Raw genomic sequence first — 15,530 nt, 5'->3', positions numbered from 1 at the left:
GTGAGATGTCCGTCTCTATTGCAAGTGATGCACTGTGCCCACCTGTCTGGGCAGCCATCCCATCCCCTAACAGAAAGTGGTTCCATACATAGAGAATAGTTTGGGCACAGTACTGCAACTGAAGACAAAAGGGATTGAGTGTCTAGCAGCAACCATGTAAATAGATGGCTCTAGTGAAGTCCGGCGCAGGTGGCACTAGGGAGTGCCTGTGCGGCAGGTTTTCAGTGATACCTCTCACTTATGGCCGAGTCCCTCTGTAACAGACGTGGAAAAATGGACGAGTTGTAATGGTGACCAGCCAGTGCGGTGGTATCAGTGGCTTTCACTGCCTGCTGAAGGGGGTGGTAGCCCCACATGTTACTGCAGGTGTGCCCCAAAGAAGCATATTAGTACTTCTAATGTTTGCAATTTACGTAAACAATTAAGCAGATAGGATCAGCAGCCCTAAAAGGCTGTTCCATGACATTGCTGTTTGTACAGTAAACTGTTGGTATGATCGTAAGAAATTGCGGAAAACATGGGGAAAATTTTCAATTGCTGTAGTGAATGGCAAGTGTCTTTAAATATGATTTAAATGTAAGTTACTGCCTATGATGAGGAGAAAGAACCTGATAGTATCAAGTTACAAGATTACTGGTGAATGTCTTGAGTGAAATCCTGTTGGGCAAATGTGAAGAACCTGTGCTTGAAGAACACTGTGCGACCATTATGCTTCCACCTTCTTAGCTCTCATGTAGGGATCATGGTGATAAAATAAGAGAGATTAGTGTACATACGGAGCCATGCAGATAGTCATTTTTTCCTTGCTCAGTATGCGAATGGAATAGGAAAGAAAATCGATCAGTATAATGTGCTCTGAATGGTGTACTGAACAATGGCTTGCAGAGTATATGTATAGGTACAGACATGGAATAAAGATGGACAGGAAATTCAAAATGGCACAGTGAAAAAATTTAAATAGACCAAGACAGGAAAAGTCACTCAACCACCTTTAAATATCAAACCAACCAGTGAGGAGATGGAAGTAATAATCTGTGTAGCAGTTGAAGTTGCTCTTTGTTACAATACATTATCTAAATGTCTCTCTCACTTACACTTAGATATTATACGATCTCATTTTGAAGGTTCAGTTCCCTACTTCAACATTGCACAGATTTTCCCATTTTGTTTTGTGTGTTTATAATGGTTCTTTCATATATTTCAATTAACTCAATTATAAGATAAATTTTAATTGTTTAGGCTTTAATGGTACTACCTGGAAATGGAATGCCTCACAATCAACTAGGAACTGTGGCAGGCACCAGGAACTACTGTGTTGATGCTGCTTACCACTACATGCGTAGGTGAGTATACACACATAAGAACTGAACCAATCTGCTGTCCCCCTGTGGGTCCGGGGATTAGAATAGGCCCGAGGTATTCCTGCCTGTCGTAGGAGGCGACTGAAAGGAGTCTCACACATTTTGGCTTTTATGTGATGGTCCCCTGTAGAGTTTGACGTCCATTTTTCAAAATTTTCCCGAGGAGCGAGCCAATTGGGGAAGGGCGCCTTACATGGTGCATAGTGCCCATCACGCGCTGATACCTCTCGCATCCTTCGTCGACGTGGGTCTGCTTTTCCGCTCATTCTCCAGCTGTTGTGCAAGGTCACCCTCCTGGGTGCATTTTCCTCCATCCTCTTTCAGTATCGCTTTCTGCGCTGTCGATGATGATGGACTTCTTAGCTCATTTGCACCTGATATCTAGCATGATAATCAGTCCGTTGTCGTGGGGCTGCCATGTACCCTGTTGGTTGTAGCCTCCTGACCACACAGGGATCGCTCTGCTGATGCCTGCGCCGTTAACTCCCCACGTATGCCAAGGAGTAGATGCCCGTCACCTTGTGGCATCGGGACTCCCGGCAATGGCCATCCTGCCAGGTGGCCTTTGCTGCGGTTGGGTGGCACCCGTGGGGAGGGCCCCTGGTCGGAGTGGGTGGCATCAGGGCCATGAAGCATAGTATGTCATCCCTTGCTGGTGGTCAAACACTAGCTGTGTCTAAGTGGTTAAGGTCCAACTTCAGTGCTAAGAAATACGACCCCAAATCATTCCTCCCGTGGCCACACCATGGGAGGAATGCCAGACTAAAGATGGCAGCGAAGCTTATTCACCCCGGTACCTCGTATGTAGAGTGTTGATGGGGAATATTTCTTGTCAGTGAAACCTCAGTTTTTGTGAAGCATTTAGAGGACAAGTTTGGGGAGGTGGAGGTCGTGTCCAAAATGCGGTCAGGGTCGGTCTTGATCAAAACAGCATCCTCTGCCCAGTCATGTGCACTACTCGCCTGTGGCAAGCTGGGGGATGTTTCTGTTTCCATCACGCCCCGTAAGAGCTTAAATATGGTCCAGGGTATCGTATTTCACAGGGACCTTCTTTTGCAGTCTGACGATGAGCTGCGCGCCAATTTAGAGCGGTGAGATGTCCATTTCGTCTGGTGCATCCACCAGGTTATAAGGGATAATCAGGTTGCTACCGGTGCCTTCCTCTTGGCCTTCGAGGGTGACACATTACCCGAGAACATCAAGGTGATGGTCTGCCGCTGTGACACAAAGCCATAAATCCCTCCCCTGATGCGGTGCTTAAGTGCTGGACGTTTGGCCATATGTCTTCCCGCTGTACTTCCAGCATCACCTGTCAGGATTGTGGACATCCTTCACATCCCAATACTCCCTGTGCCCCGCCTCCCTTCTGTGTCAACTGTGGAGAGCACCATTCGCCTCGCTCACCAGACTGCAAGATTCTCCAGAAAGAAAGAAAAATAATGGCATATAAGACCCTGGACAGACTGACCTACACTGAGGCTAAGAGAAAGTATGAGAGGCTACATCCTGTGCATATGACGTTAACCTATGCTGCCCCTATGACAACAGTCATAGCATCTTCCGTTCCACCACATACAGTTGGCTCTCAGAGCCGTCAAATTCCACCTGCCCCCTTGATGGTGGGGGCACTTCCCTCTCTGTTGCTTTTGCACAACCTACCTCAGGAGCAACACCCCCCCCCCCCCCCTCCCCCCTCCACCCCAACCATCGGGGATGTCAGTCCCCACTTCTCAACTGGAGAAGCATAAATCTTCTTTGGCTCCTCTTGCAAGGACGGGATCATTTGGGTCACTCCCTTCCCAGTTTCCTACCACTGGCAAAGCTGACACTTGCCAGTGGCTGAAGCAACCACAGGTAGCTGGTCGTAGGGCTTCACAGTCCTCCTCAGTCCCTGAGACTGACCCAGTGAAGCCCTCCCAGCCAGACAAACCTAGGGAGCAGCGAGAGAAACCTAAAAAGGAAAAGACGCCCAAGAACCATGGCACTGTGGTAGCACCCACACCACCACTACCTACAAGCTCTGTGTTTGAGGATGAGGTGGAGATTCTGGATCCGCTGAGGACCTAGATCTCACTGGGCCCTCAGACACAATGGATGTAGATCGCACAGGTACTCATCTGGTGGCAGCAGATGACCCTGAGGCATAGACTGCCTCATTGAGTGTTTCATGCCTTCCCAGTCTCATGATCACATAATCCTCCAGAGGAATTGCAGTGGTTTTTTCCACCACCTGCTTGAGCTATGGCAACTGTTACGCTTTACGCCTGCTTTCTACATTGCCCTCTAGGAAACCTGGTTCCCAGCGATGCAGACCCCTGCCCTCTGTGGCTATAAGGGATATTACAGGAACCGTAGCGACTATAATAGAGTGTCAGTTGGAGTTTGCATATATGTCCTGAACTCAGTATGTGGTGAACCTGTGCCCCTTCAAACCCCTCTTGAAGCTGTGGCTGCAGGATAAGGAGGAGGCAAGAAATAACTGTCTGCAATGTACACTCCTGGAAATGGAAAAAAGAACACATTGACACCGGTGTGTCAGACCCACCATACTTGCTCCGGACACTGCGAGAGGGCTGTACAACCAATGATCACACGCACGGCACAGCGGACACACCAGGAACCGCGGTGTTGGCCGTCGAATGGCGCTAGCTGCGCAGCGTTTGTGCACCGCCGCCGTCAGTGTCAGCCAGTTTGCCGTGGCATACGGAGCTCCATCGCAGTCTTTAACACTGGTAGCATGCCGCGACAGCGTGGACGTGAACCGTATGTGCAGTTGACGGACTTTGAGCGAGGGCGTATAGTGGGCATGTGGGAGGCCGGGTGGACGTTCCGCCGAATTGCTCAACACGGGGTGTGAGGTCTCCACAGTACATCGATGTTGTCGCCAGTGGTCGGCGGAAGGTGCACGTGCCCGTCGACCTGGGACCGGACCGCAGCGACGCACGGATGCACGCCAAGACCGTAGGATCCTACGCAGTGCCGTAGGGGACCGCACCGCCACTTCCCAGCAAATTAGGGACACTGTTGCTCCTGGGGTATCGGCGAGGACCATTCGCAACCGTCTCCATGAAGCTGGGCTACGGTCCCGCACACCGTTAGGCCGTCTTCCGCTCACGCCCCAACATCGTGCAGCCCGCCTCCAGTGGTGTCGCGACAGGCGTGAATGGAGGGGCGAATGGAGACGTGTCGTCTTCAGCGATGAGAGTCGCTTCTGCCTTGGTGCCAATGATGGTCGTATGCGTGTTCGGCGCCGTGCAGATGAGCGCCACAATCAGGACTGCATACGACCGAGGCACACAGGGCCAACACCCGGCATCATGGTGTGGGGAGCGATCTTCTACACTGGCCGTACACCACTGGTGATCGTCGAGGGGACACTGAATAGTGCACGGTACATCCAAACCGTCATCGAACCCATCGTTCTACCATTCCTAGACCGGCAAGGGAACTTGCTGTTCCAACAGGACAATGCACGTCCGCATGTATCCCGTGCCACCCAACGTGCTGTAGAAGGTGTAAGTCAACTACCCTGGCCAGCAAGATCTCCGGATCTGTCCCCCTTTGAGCATGTTTGGGACTGGATGAAGCGTCGTCTCACGTGGTCTGCACGTCCAGCACGAACGCTGGTCCAACTGAGGTGCCAGGTGGAAATGGCATGGCAAGCCGTTCCACAGGACTACATCCAGCATCTCTACGATCGTCTCCATGGGAGAATAGCAGCCTGCATTGCTGCGAAAGGTGGATATACACTGTACTAGTGCCGACATTGTGCATGCTCTGTTGCCTGTGTCTATGTGCCTGTGGTTCTGTCAGTGTGATCATGTGATGTATCTGACCCCAGGAATGTGTCAATTAAGTTTCCCCTTCCTGGGACAATGAATTCACGGTGTTCTTATTTCAATTTCCAGGAGTGTATATTCCTCCAGGTGGTGCAGTACCCCTGAATGTATTGGCTGCACTGATTGATCAACTCCCTAAACCTTTCCTACTTTTGGGAGATTTTAACCCGCATAACCCCTTGTAGGGTGGTGCCATGCTTACTGGCTGAGGTAGGGCAGTAAAAAATTTACTGTCACAACTCGACCTCTGCCTCTTAAGTACAGGTGCCCCCACACATTTCAGTGTGGCACATGGCCCATATTCGGCCATTGATCTCTCGGTTTGCAGTCCTGGCCTTTCCCATCCATCCACTGGAGACGACCTGTGTGGTAATGACCACTTCCCCGTCTTCCTGTCACTCCCCCAGCGTCGTGCTCACGGACACCTACCCAGATGGGCTTTAAACAAGGTAGACTGGGAAGCCCTCACCTCTGCTGTCAGCACTGAATCTCCTCCACATGGTGCCATCGATATTGCCATTGAGCAGGTCACTATAACGATCACTTCTGCAGCAGAAAATGCGCTCCCTCGTTCTTTAGGGTGCCCCTGGCAAAAGACAATCCCTTGGTGGTCGCCGGAAGTTGCTGAGGCAATTAAAGAGGGTTGGTGAGCTCTACAGCGACATAAGCGGCACCCTTCCCTAGAGCACCTAATAGCTTTAAGCGACTCCGTGCCCGTGTTTGCCAGCTTATAAAACGACGGAAACAGGAGTGTTGGGAGAGGTACGTGTCAACCATTGGGTGCCACAAGTCACATTCCCAAGTCTGGATGAAGAACAGACGTCTTTTTGGGTATCAGAGCCCAACAAGTGTCCCTGGCATTAAGCGTGTTATCTACTGATGCAAACACAGTTGCTGAGCACTATGCTCGAGCCTCTGCATCGAAGAACAACCTCCCAGCCTTTCACACCCTCAAACGGCGGATGAAAAGGAAAGTCCTGTGTTCACTACATCCCACAGTGAAACCTATAATGCCCCATTTACAGAGTGGGAACTCCTCAGTGCCCTTGCACATTGCCCTGACACAGCTTGTGGGCTGGATCGGATCCACAGTCAGGTGATTAAACATCTCTCATCTGTCTCTAAGCGATATCTCCTCGTCATCTTCAACTGGATCTGGTGCGATGGCGTCTTACCATCACAATGGCGGGAGAGCACCATCATACCGGTGCTCAAACTCAGCAAAACCCCCTTGATGTGGATAACTACTGAGCCATCAGCATCACCAACTTTCTTTGTAAGCTGCTGGAACGTATGGTGTGTCGGTGGTTGGGTTGGGTCCTGGAGTCACGTGGCCTACTGGCTCCATGTCAGGGCAGCTTCCGCCTTTGTCGCTCTACCACTGATAATCTTGTGTCCCTCAAGTCTGCCATCTGAACAGCGTTTTCCAGATGCGAACATCTGGTTGCCGTCTTTTCTGACTTGCGTAAGGCATATGACACGACCTGGTGACATCATATCCTTGCCACATTGTATGAGTGGGGTCTCCGGGGCCTGCTCCCGATTTTTATCCAGAATTTCCTGTCACTCCGTACTTTCTGTGTCCAAGTCAGTGCCTCCCATAGTTCCCCCCATATTCAGGAGAATGGCGTTCCACAGGGCTCCGTATTGAGTGTCTCTCTATTTTTAGTGGCTGTTAACAGTCTAGCAGCAGCTGTAAGGCAGTCGGCCTCGCCTTCTCTGTATGCGGATGACTCATGCATTTTGTACTGCTCCTCCAGTACTGGTGTTGCTGAGCGGCACCTGCAGGGAGCCATTCACAAGGCACAGTCATGGGCTCTAGCCCATGGCTTCCAGTTTTAAGCTGTGAAGTCGTGTTTCATGCATTTCTGTCGGCATTGCACAGTTCATCCAGAACAGGAACTTTACCTTAATGATGGATCCTTTTCACAGTAGGAGACATATCGATTCTTAGGACTGGTTTTCGACGCCCGTATGTCTTGGCTTCCTCACCTTCATCAGCTTAAGAGGAAGTGCTGGCAAATTCGCGTTGTCGTTTGTCTACTGTTTTGTTTTGAACGGCCAGTGTCGGTTGGTCGCAGTCAGTGTGCTCCCTGCCGCCGTTGGATAAGCAGCTGCAGCAGGAAGTCGTATACTCCTAGCTCACTCATTTGTTACATAGTTTAATTGTTAATTTCTTTGCGTGTTTTTGGTACTTGCATTGTTTAATTCATAAATTTCGGGCGTATTATAGCATTTGAGAGTTGTAGCATCGCGTTTTAGTACCTGAATAGTGTAAATTCGCGTAGTCGTTTGTCTACTGTTTTGTTTTGAACGGCCAGTGTCGGTTGGTCGCAGTCAGTGTGCTCCCTGCCGCCGTTGGATAAGCAGCTGCAGCAGCAAGTCGTATACTCCTAGCTCACTCATTTGTTACATAGTTTAATTGTTAATTTCTTTGCGTGTTTTTGGTACTTGCATTGTTTAATTCATAAATTTCGGGCGTATTATAGTATTTGAGAGTGTAGCATCGTGTTTTAGTACCTGAATAGTGTAATTTCGCTTAGTCTCCTTCCGCCGCTGAGCAGTGTCAGCAGTGCGCAAGTAGCAGCATTACTGCATTTACTAGGCAATCTTGTATTTTAATAACCGTTTAAATTTTGTCGATTTGTTTGCGCTCTCTGTAGATTAGTTCAGACGTTCTTAGCAAAACAGTTTTTAGCATGGATAGGGACTGCAACTGCTGTGTTCGGATGCAGGCTGAGTTGGCATCCCTTCGCTCCCAGCTTCAGGCAGTGTTGGCTTCGGTCACACAGCTTGAGGCTGTTGCCAATGGGCATCACTGTGGGGGTCGGGATGGGGGTTTGTCGGGGACGGCCAGCTCGTCCCACGCATCCCCTGATCGGACTACGACTGTGGTTGCCCGGGATACTGCCCGCATTGAGGTTGATCCCTCACCTGTGGTAGAGTGGGAGGTCGTTTCAAGGTGTGGCAGGGGGCGAAAGACATTCCGGAGGGCTGAACGGAAAGCCTCTCCAGTTTGTCTGACGAACCGGTTTCAGGCTCTGTCTCAGGCTGATACTGATCTTCGGCCTGACATGGCTGCTTGTCCTGTTCCAGAGGTTGCCCCTCAGTCTGCAAGATCCGGGCAGTCGCAGAGGGTGGGCTTACTGGTAGTTGGGAGCTCCAACGTCAGGCGCGTAATGGGGCCCCTTAGGGAAATGGCAGCAAGAGAGGGGAAGAAAACCAATGTGCACTCCGTGTGCATACCGGGGGGAGTCATTCCAGATGTGGAAAGGGTCCTTCCGGATGCCATGAAGGGTACAGGGTGCATCCATCTGCAGGTGGTCGCTCATGTCGGCACCAATGATGTGTGTCGCTATGGATCGGAGGAAATCCTCTCTGGCTTCCGGCGGCTATCTGATTTGGTGAAGACTGCCAGTCTCGCTAGCGGGATGAAAGCAGAGCTCACCATCTGCAGCATCGTCGACAGGACTGACTGCGGACCTTTGGTACAGAGCCGAGTGGAGGGTCTGAATCAGAGGCTGAGACGGTTCTGCGACCGTGTGGGCTGCAGATTCCTCGACTTGCGCCATAGGGTGGTGGGGTTTCGGGTTCCGCTGGATAGGTCAGGAGTCCACTACACGCAACAAGCGGCTACACGGGTAGCAGGGGTTGTGTGGCGTGGGCTGGGCGGTTTTTTAGGTTAGATGGCCTTGGGCAAGTACAGAAAGGGCAACAGCCTCAACGGGTGCGGGGCAAAGTCAGGACATGCGGGGACCAAGCAGCAATCGGTATTGTAATTGTCAACTGTCGAAGCTGCGTTGGTAAAGTACCGGAACTTCAAGCGCTGATAGAAAGCACCGAAGCTGATATCGTTATAGGTACAGAAAGCTGGCTTAAGCCAGAGATAAATTCTGCCGAAATTTTTACAAAGGTACAGACGGTGTTTAGAATTGATAGATTGCATGCAACCGGTGGTGGAGTGTTCATCGCTGTTAGTAGTAGTTTATCCTGTAGTGAAGTAGAAGTGGATAGTTCCTGTGAATTATTATGGGTGGAGGTTACACTAAACAACCGAACTAGGTTAATAATTGGCTCCTTTTACCGACCTCCCGACTCAGCAGCATTAGTGGCAGAACAACTGAGAGAAAATTTGGAATACATTTCACATAAATTTTCTCAGCATGTTATAGTCTTAGGTGGAGATTTCAATTTACCAGATATAGACTGGGACACTCAGATGATTAGGACGGGTGGTAGGGACAGAGCATCGAGTGACATTATACTGAGTGCACTATCCGAAAATTACCTCGAGCAATTAAACAGAGAACCGACTCGTGGAGATAACATATTGGACCTACTGATAACAAACAGACCCGAACTTTTCGAATCTGTATGTACAGAACAGGGAATCAGTGATCATAAGGCCGTTGCAGCATCCCTGAATATGGAAGTTAATAGGAATATAAAAAAAGGGAGGAAGGTTTATCTGTTTAGCAATAGTAATAGAAGGCAGATTTCAGACTACCTAACAGATCAAAACGAAAATTTCTGTTCCGACACTGACAATGCTGAGTGTTTATGGAAAAAGTTCAAGGCAATCGTAAAATGCGTTTTAGACAGGTACGTGCCGAGTAAAACTGTGAGGGACGGGAAAAACCCACCGTGGTACAACAACAAAGTTAGGAAACTACTGCGAAAGCAAAGAGAGCTCCACTCCAAGTTTAAACGCAGCCAAAACCTCTCAGACAAACAGAAGCTAAACGATGTCAAAGTTAGCGTAAGGAGGGCTATGCGTGAAGCGTTCATTGAATTCGAAAGTAAAATTCTATGTACCGACTTGACAGAAAATCCTAGGAAGTTCTGGTCTTACGTTAAATCAGTAAGTGGCTCGAAACAGCATATCCAGACACTACGGGATGATGATGGCATTGAAACAGAGGATGACACGCGTAAAGCTGAAATACTAAACACCTTTTTCCAAAGCTGTTTCACAGAGGAAGACCGCACTGCAGTTCCTTCTCTAAATCCTCGCACAAACGAAAAAATGGCTGACATCGAAATAAGTGTCCAAGGAATAGAAAAGCAACTGGAATCACTCAATAGAGGAAAGTCCACTGGACCTGACGGGATACCAATTCGATTCTACACAGAGTACGCGAAAGAACTTGCCCCCCTTCTAACAGCCGTGTACCGCAAGTCTCTAGAGGAACGGAGGGTTCCAAATGATTGGAAAAGAGCACAGATAGTCCCAGTCTTCAAGAAGGGTCGTCGAGCAGATGCGCAAAACTATAGACCTATATCTCTTACGTCGATCTCTTGTAGAATTTTAGAACATGTTTTTTGCTCGCGTATCATGTCATTTCTGGAAACCCAGAATCTACTATGTAGGAATCAACATGGATTCCGGAAACAGCGATCGTGTGAGACCCAACTCGCCTTATTTGTTCATGAGACCCAGAAAATATTAGATACAGGCTCCCAGGTAGATGCTATTTTTCTTGACTTCCGGAAGGCGTTCGATACAGTTCCGCACTGTCGCCTGATAAACAAAGTAAGAGCCTACGGAATATCAGACCAGCTGTGTGGCTGGATTGAAGAGTTTTTAGCAAACAGAACACAGCATGTTGTTATCAATGGAGAGACGTCTACAGACGTTAAAGTAACCTCTGGCGAGCCACAGGGGAGTGTTATGGGACCATTGCTTTTCACAATATATATAAATGACTTAGTAGATAGTGTCGGAAGTTCCATGCGGCTTTTCGCGGATGATGCTGTAGTATACAGAGAAGTTGCTGCATTAGAAAATTGTAGCGAAATACAGGAAGATCTGCAGCGGATAGGCACTTGGTGCAGGGAGTGGCAATTGACCCTTAACATAGACAAATGTAATGTATTGCGAATACATAGAAAGAAGGATCCTTTGTTGTATGATTATATGATAGCGGAACAAACACTGGTAGCAGTTACTTCTGTAAAATATCTGGGAGTATGCGTACGGAACGATTTGAAGTGGAATGATCATATAAAACTAATTGTTGGTAAGGCGGGTACCAGGTTGAGATTCATTGGGAGAGTGCTTAGAAAATGTAGTCCATCAACAAAGGAGGTGGCTTACAAAACACTCGTTCGACCTATACTTGAGTATTGCTCATCAGTGTGGGATCCGTACCAGGTCGGGTTGACGGAGGAGATAGAGAAGATCCAAAGAAGAGCGGCGCGTTTCGTCACTGGGTTATTTGGTAACCGTGATAGCGTTACGGAGATGTTTAATAAACTCAAGTGGCAGACTCTGCAAGAGAGGCGCTCTGCATCGCGGTGTAGCTTGCTCGGCAGGTTTCGAGAGGGTGCGTTTCTGGATGAGGTATCGAATATATTGCTTCCCCCTACTTATACTTCCCGAGGAGATCACGAATGTAAAATTAGAGAGATTAGAGCGCGCACGGAGGCTTTCAGACAGTCGTTCTTCCCGCGAACCATACGCGACTGGAACAGGAAAGGGAGGTAATGACAGTGGCACATAAAGTGCCCTCCGCCACACACCGTTGGGTGGCTTGCGGAGTATCAATGTAGATGTAGATGTAGATGTAGATGAACACCTCAATGCCCTCCGTTGCCTGAGCAACACCAACTGGGGTGCAGATTGCTCTACGCTGCTGCAGCTCTACAGAGCCCTTGTTCAATCCCGCCTTGACTATGGGAGTCTGGTTTATGGTTCAGTGGCGCCCTCAGTGTTGTGTTTACTCGACCCACTGCACCACTGTGGCGTACACCAGGAGCTTTTAGAATGAGTCCAGTGACCAGTGTCCTGGTGGAGGCTGAAGTCCCTCCATTGAAGGTTAGGCGTGCACAACTACTCGCGTTACGTTGCACATGTTCGTAGTTCTCCTGCACATCTGATTTACCATCTCCTTTTCCCAAGTGCGGCGGTTCACCTCCCGCATCAGCAACCCAGGTCAGGGTTTACGATTGCGGTTCATGTCCAATCCCTTTCGGTCTGAACTGGAGTCCTTCCCGTTACCACCTCTCGTCGAGGTCCATTCACATACACCTCCATGGTGTACACCTAGGCCGCAGATGCTTCTGGATCTTTCGCATGGCCCTAAGGACTCCATTAACCCTGTGGCTTTCTGCTATCACTTCCTCTCTATTCTCGACATTTACCGGGGTCATGAAGTGGTTTACACCGATGGCTCGATGGCTGAAGGTCACATAGGCTTTGCGTATGTTCATGGAGGACATACGGAACAGCACTCCTTGCCAGATGGCTGCAGTGTTTTCACTGCAGAGCTGGCGGCCATATCTTGTGCTCTTGACCACATCTGCTCATGTCCTGGCGAGTCATTTCTCCTGTGTACTGACTCCTTGAGCAGCCTACAAGCTGTGTGCCAGTGCTACCCTCACCATCATTTGATAGCGTCCATTCAGGAGTCCATCTATGCCCTGGAGAGTCCCGCCGTTCCGTGGTGTTTGTGTGGACCCCAGGACACGTCGGAATCCCCGGCAACGAACTTGCTGACAGGCTGGCCAAACAGGCAACACAGAAACCACTTCTGGAGTAAGGCATCTCTGAAGCTGACCTGAGTTCTGTCTTACACCGCAGGGTTTTTCGGCTTTGGAAGACGGAATGGATAACAGTATGCACAACAAACTGTGTGTCATTAAGGAGAGTACGAATGTGTGGAAGTCTTCCATGAGGTCCTCTTGCAGGCAATCAGTTGCCCTCTGCCGACTCCGTATTGGCCATACATGGCTAACGCATGGTTACCTCCTCCATTATGAGGACCCACCTTGGTGTCATTGTGGCTCACAAATGACGGTAGTCCACCTCTTGCTGGACTGCCCACTTTTAGCCACTCTGCGGTGGATTTTTAATTTTCCCAGCACCCTACCTTCGGTGTTGGGCAACAATGCCTCAACAGCAGCTTTAGTTTTACGTTTTATTCATGAGCATGGGTTTTATCATTTGATCTAAGTTTAGTGCATATCCTTCGTCCCTCTGTGTCCTCCACCCTAGTGCTTTTAGGGTGGAGGTTTTAATGTGTTGCAGAGTGGCCGGCTTCTCCTTTTTATTCTCATGGTCAGCCAGATGTGGTAATCTGCTCTCTTGTTTTGATCTCTTCTACATGTTTCTTGCATCTCTCTGTGGTTTTCTCGTCAGATTTTGCCCATTTTAGTGTTTGTTGCCCTTCTGTCATTCTTGTGGTTTTCTCCTTTTTTCCAGCTGTGTTTTGTATGTCTCAGTTATTTTACTCCCACCCTTGTGGAATTATTTTAATCGGAATGAGGGACCAATGACCTAATAGGATGCCCTCCCCCCTCTTTTAAACCAACCAACCAAACAACCTGGTGTTTTCTTTCCACACTGATGGAACCATGTACGTACATTAGGTAAATCTGGAAAAGTGATGACATTATTTGTATATTTCTCTCTTTAATTTATTAGCAACCAGTTCAGACAGATTAATTCATAGTGTGCAATCATACACTGCCTGACAAAAAAGTAAAACAACCACAAGACGTGATCAGATGTCACTGTAACTATATACATGTACGTACCATTGGCAGTTTTGCAAATTATTCTAATTGCAGTTCTCTGTGAGGGATAGAATTGTCACCAGAGTACATTAGTATAGTTCCTGTTGAAAGTTGTTACCAGGCTCGGTAATATTGAATGATTCTAAGATGACACATACTTGTGTGAAGCAGCATTAGCAGGACCTGGCAGAGTTTAAAGGGCATGTCAGTGTGGGTCTTCACTTGGACAGTTGGTCGAATTTTGCAGTGTCCAGATTTGTGGGGCACTCAGATGCAACAGTGGCTTTATGTTGGACTGCCTTGAGAATTTGAAGGCGGGCATATTCGTTGTCAGGGTTCCAGTTGATCAGATCGACCACCACAAGGGAAGATATATGCTAATGATCACCAACCACCTTCATGTCTGTGCCTACCATCTGAAGTAATGGCCCCCCTGCAGTATTCTTTGTCATTCTGAACTATTGATTGGAGACTAGCAGCTGCTGGACTAGGAAATTACCATTCCACGCATAGGCTGCCATTAATACCACAACACAAACAGCTGTGTTTTTGAGTGATTTTGTGCCTAGAAAGCATGGACAGCTGGTGAATGGCATGGCATTGTGGTCAATTATGAATGGTGGCTCTCCTCTATCCCCAAAGTCCATCTTCGGTCAGTATTGTGGCAACCAGAGGAGAGGTTCCATTCTTCCAATGTTTTGAAAAGGCGCATTGGTGATACTTGCAGGATCGAAGTGTGGAGAACCATCGGGTACGTCCTCAGGTCATGGCTGGTAGTGATTGGGGCACAGTGGTACAGCACACTGTACAGTAAAGATATTTGAGCCATAGACACACACACACAAACAATTTGAAAACTCCCGAACTTTTGAACAAAATCTTGGTGAAGCTTGATTTTCTTCTTCAGCGCCTGCTCTCTTTATCCTAAATTCATCTATCATTCAGTAATGAATTCTAATTCGCCCATAGTGTGGAGTATCATCATGTTTCCTGTTAGCAGCAGATGTATCCTGCTCTAGATATACTGCATATAGTTAGATTGCAGATCAGAAGCAGATTTGATTTTCCGTTTTCTTTTGTCTTCAATACTGACTCATTTGAGATCTCATTTGTCAACTTCATTGTTTGTCCATTTTCCTCCGTACGAGACTCAAAACTTTACAAGCATTTCTTTCATGTTTACTCTGAGTCTGTGTTTCTGATTTATGTCGAACAAAACTTTGGCAACTGCTACCATAGATGCGGACCCAGCATAGCGCTCATCAGGTGCCTATTCTTGGCAGAATGCAACCTCTGCAGTGGTGTTGCTCAGTATAATGCCCTGGTGCTAGAGGCATCATTTGTACCATTTCATGAACTTTTCGTGCTCATTGGGCTGGTTAGTTTTGAAATCAGTGGATGTTTGAAGACTTTGAGTTTTTAAGGTGGTGGTTGTAGTTGTCATCGTCGGTGGTGGTGGATGTCTTGTGTGTGTGTCGGTGTGTGTGTGTGTGGGGGGGGGGGGGGTTATTGTAGTAGCCATTTAGTAGTTTGCTGTGAGATCTGATAGGGTATTTGTAGCAATAAGTACCATTTTTGAAAACAGTCATCATAATAAGACACATGCATGTAACTTTTAAGTATTTTTTTACTTACTTGTGTCATTTTTTGTTCGTATTGGTTTTTGGTATACAGCACAAAACTCATTTACAATATCATCATAGCTTGAGGTAGGTGGAGCTTGTTCCCTCAGCACAGCTTCTTTTCCCATTTCAGTCTGCACCTTATTTGGTAGCATTCAAGAAAAGTTTTGCAATTAACAAGTATGGTCCGT

The 15,530-nt window shown here is 48.2% G+C and overlaps 1 protein-coding gene across 1 annotated transcript in view; it reads left to right on the top strand.

Annotated features, from left to right (window-relative positions):
- LOC126412272 (nonsense-mediated mRNA decay factor SMG5) overlaps positions 1 to 15,530 on the top strand; it is a 288,147-nt gene that overhangs the window by 74,214 nt on the left and 198,403 nt on the right. Inside the window, exon 5 of the mRNA XM_050081780.1 lies at positions 1,240 to 1,343. Coding sequence (XP_049937737.1) covers positions 1,240 to 1,343 — 104 coding nt within the window. The remainder of the gene's footprint in view (positions 1 to 1,239; positions 1,344 to 15,530) is intronic.

Source organism: Schistocerca serialis, chromosome 7, assembly GCF_023864345.2.
Source record: "Schistocerca serialis cubense isolate TAMUIC-IGC-003099 chromosome 7, iqSchSeri2.2, whole genome shotgun sequence".
Taxonomy (NCBI): Eukaryota; Metazoa; Arthropoda; class Insecta; order Orthoptera; family Acrididae; genus Schistocerca; species Schistocerca serialis.
Note: the sequence above shows the minus strand (reverse complement) of the source record. Positions and strands in the feature narration are given on the sequence as shown.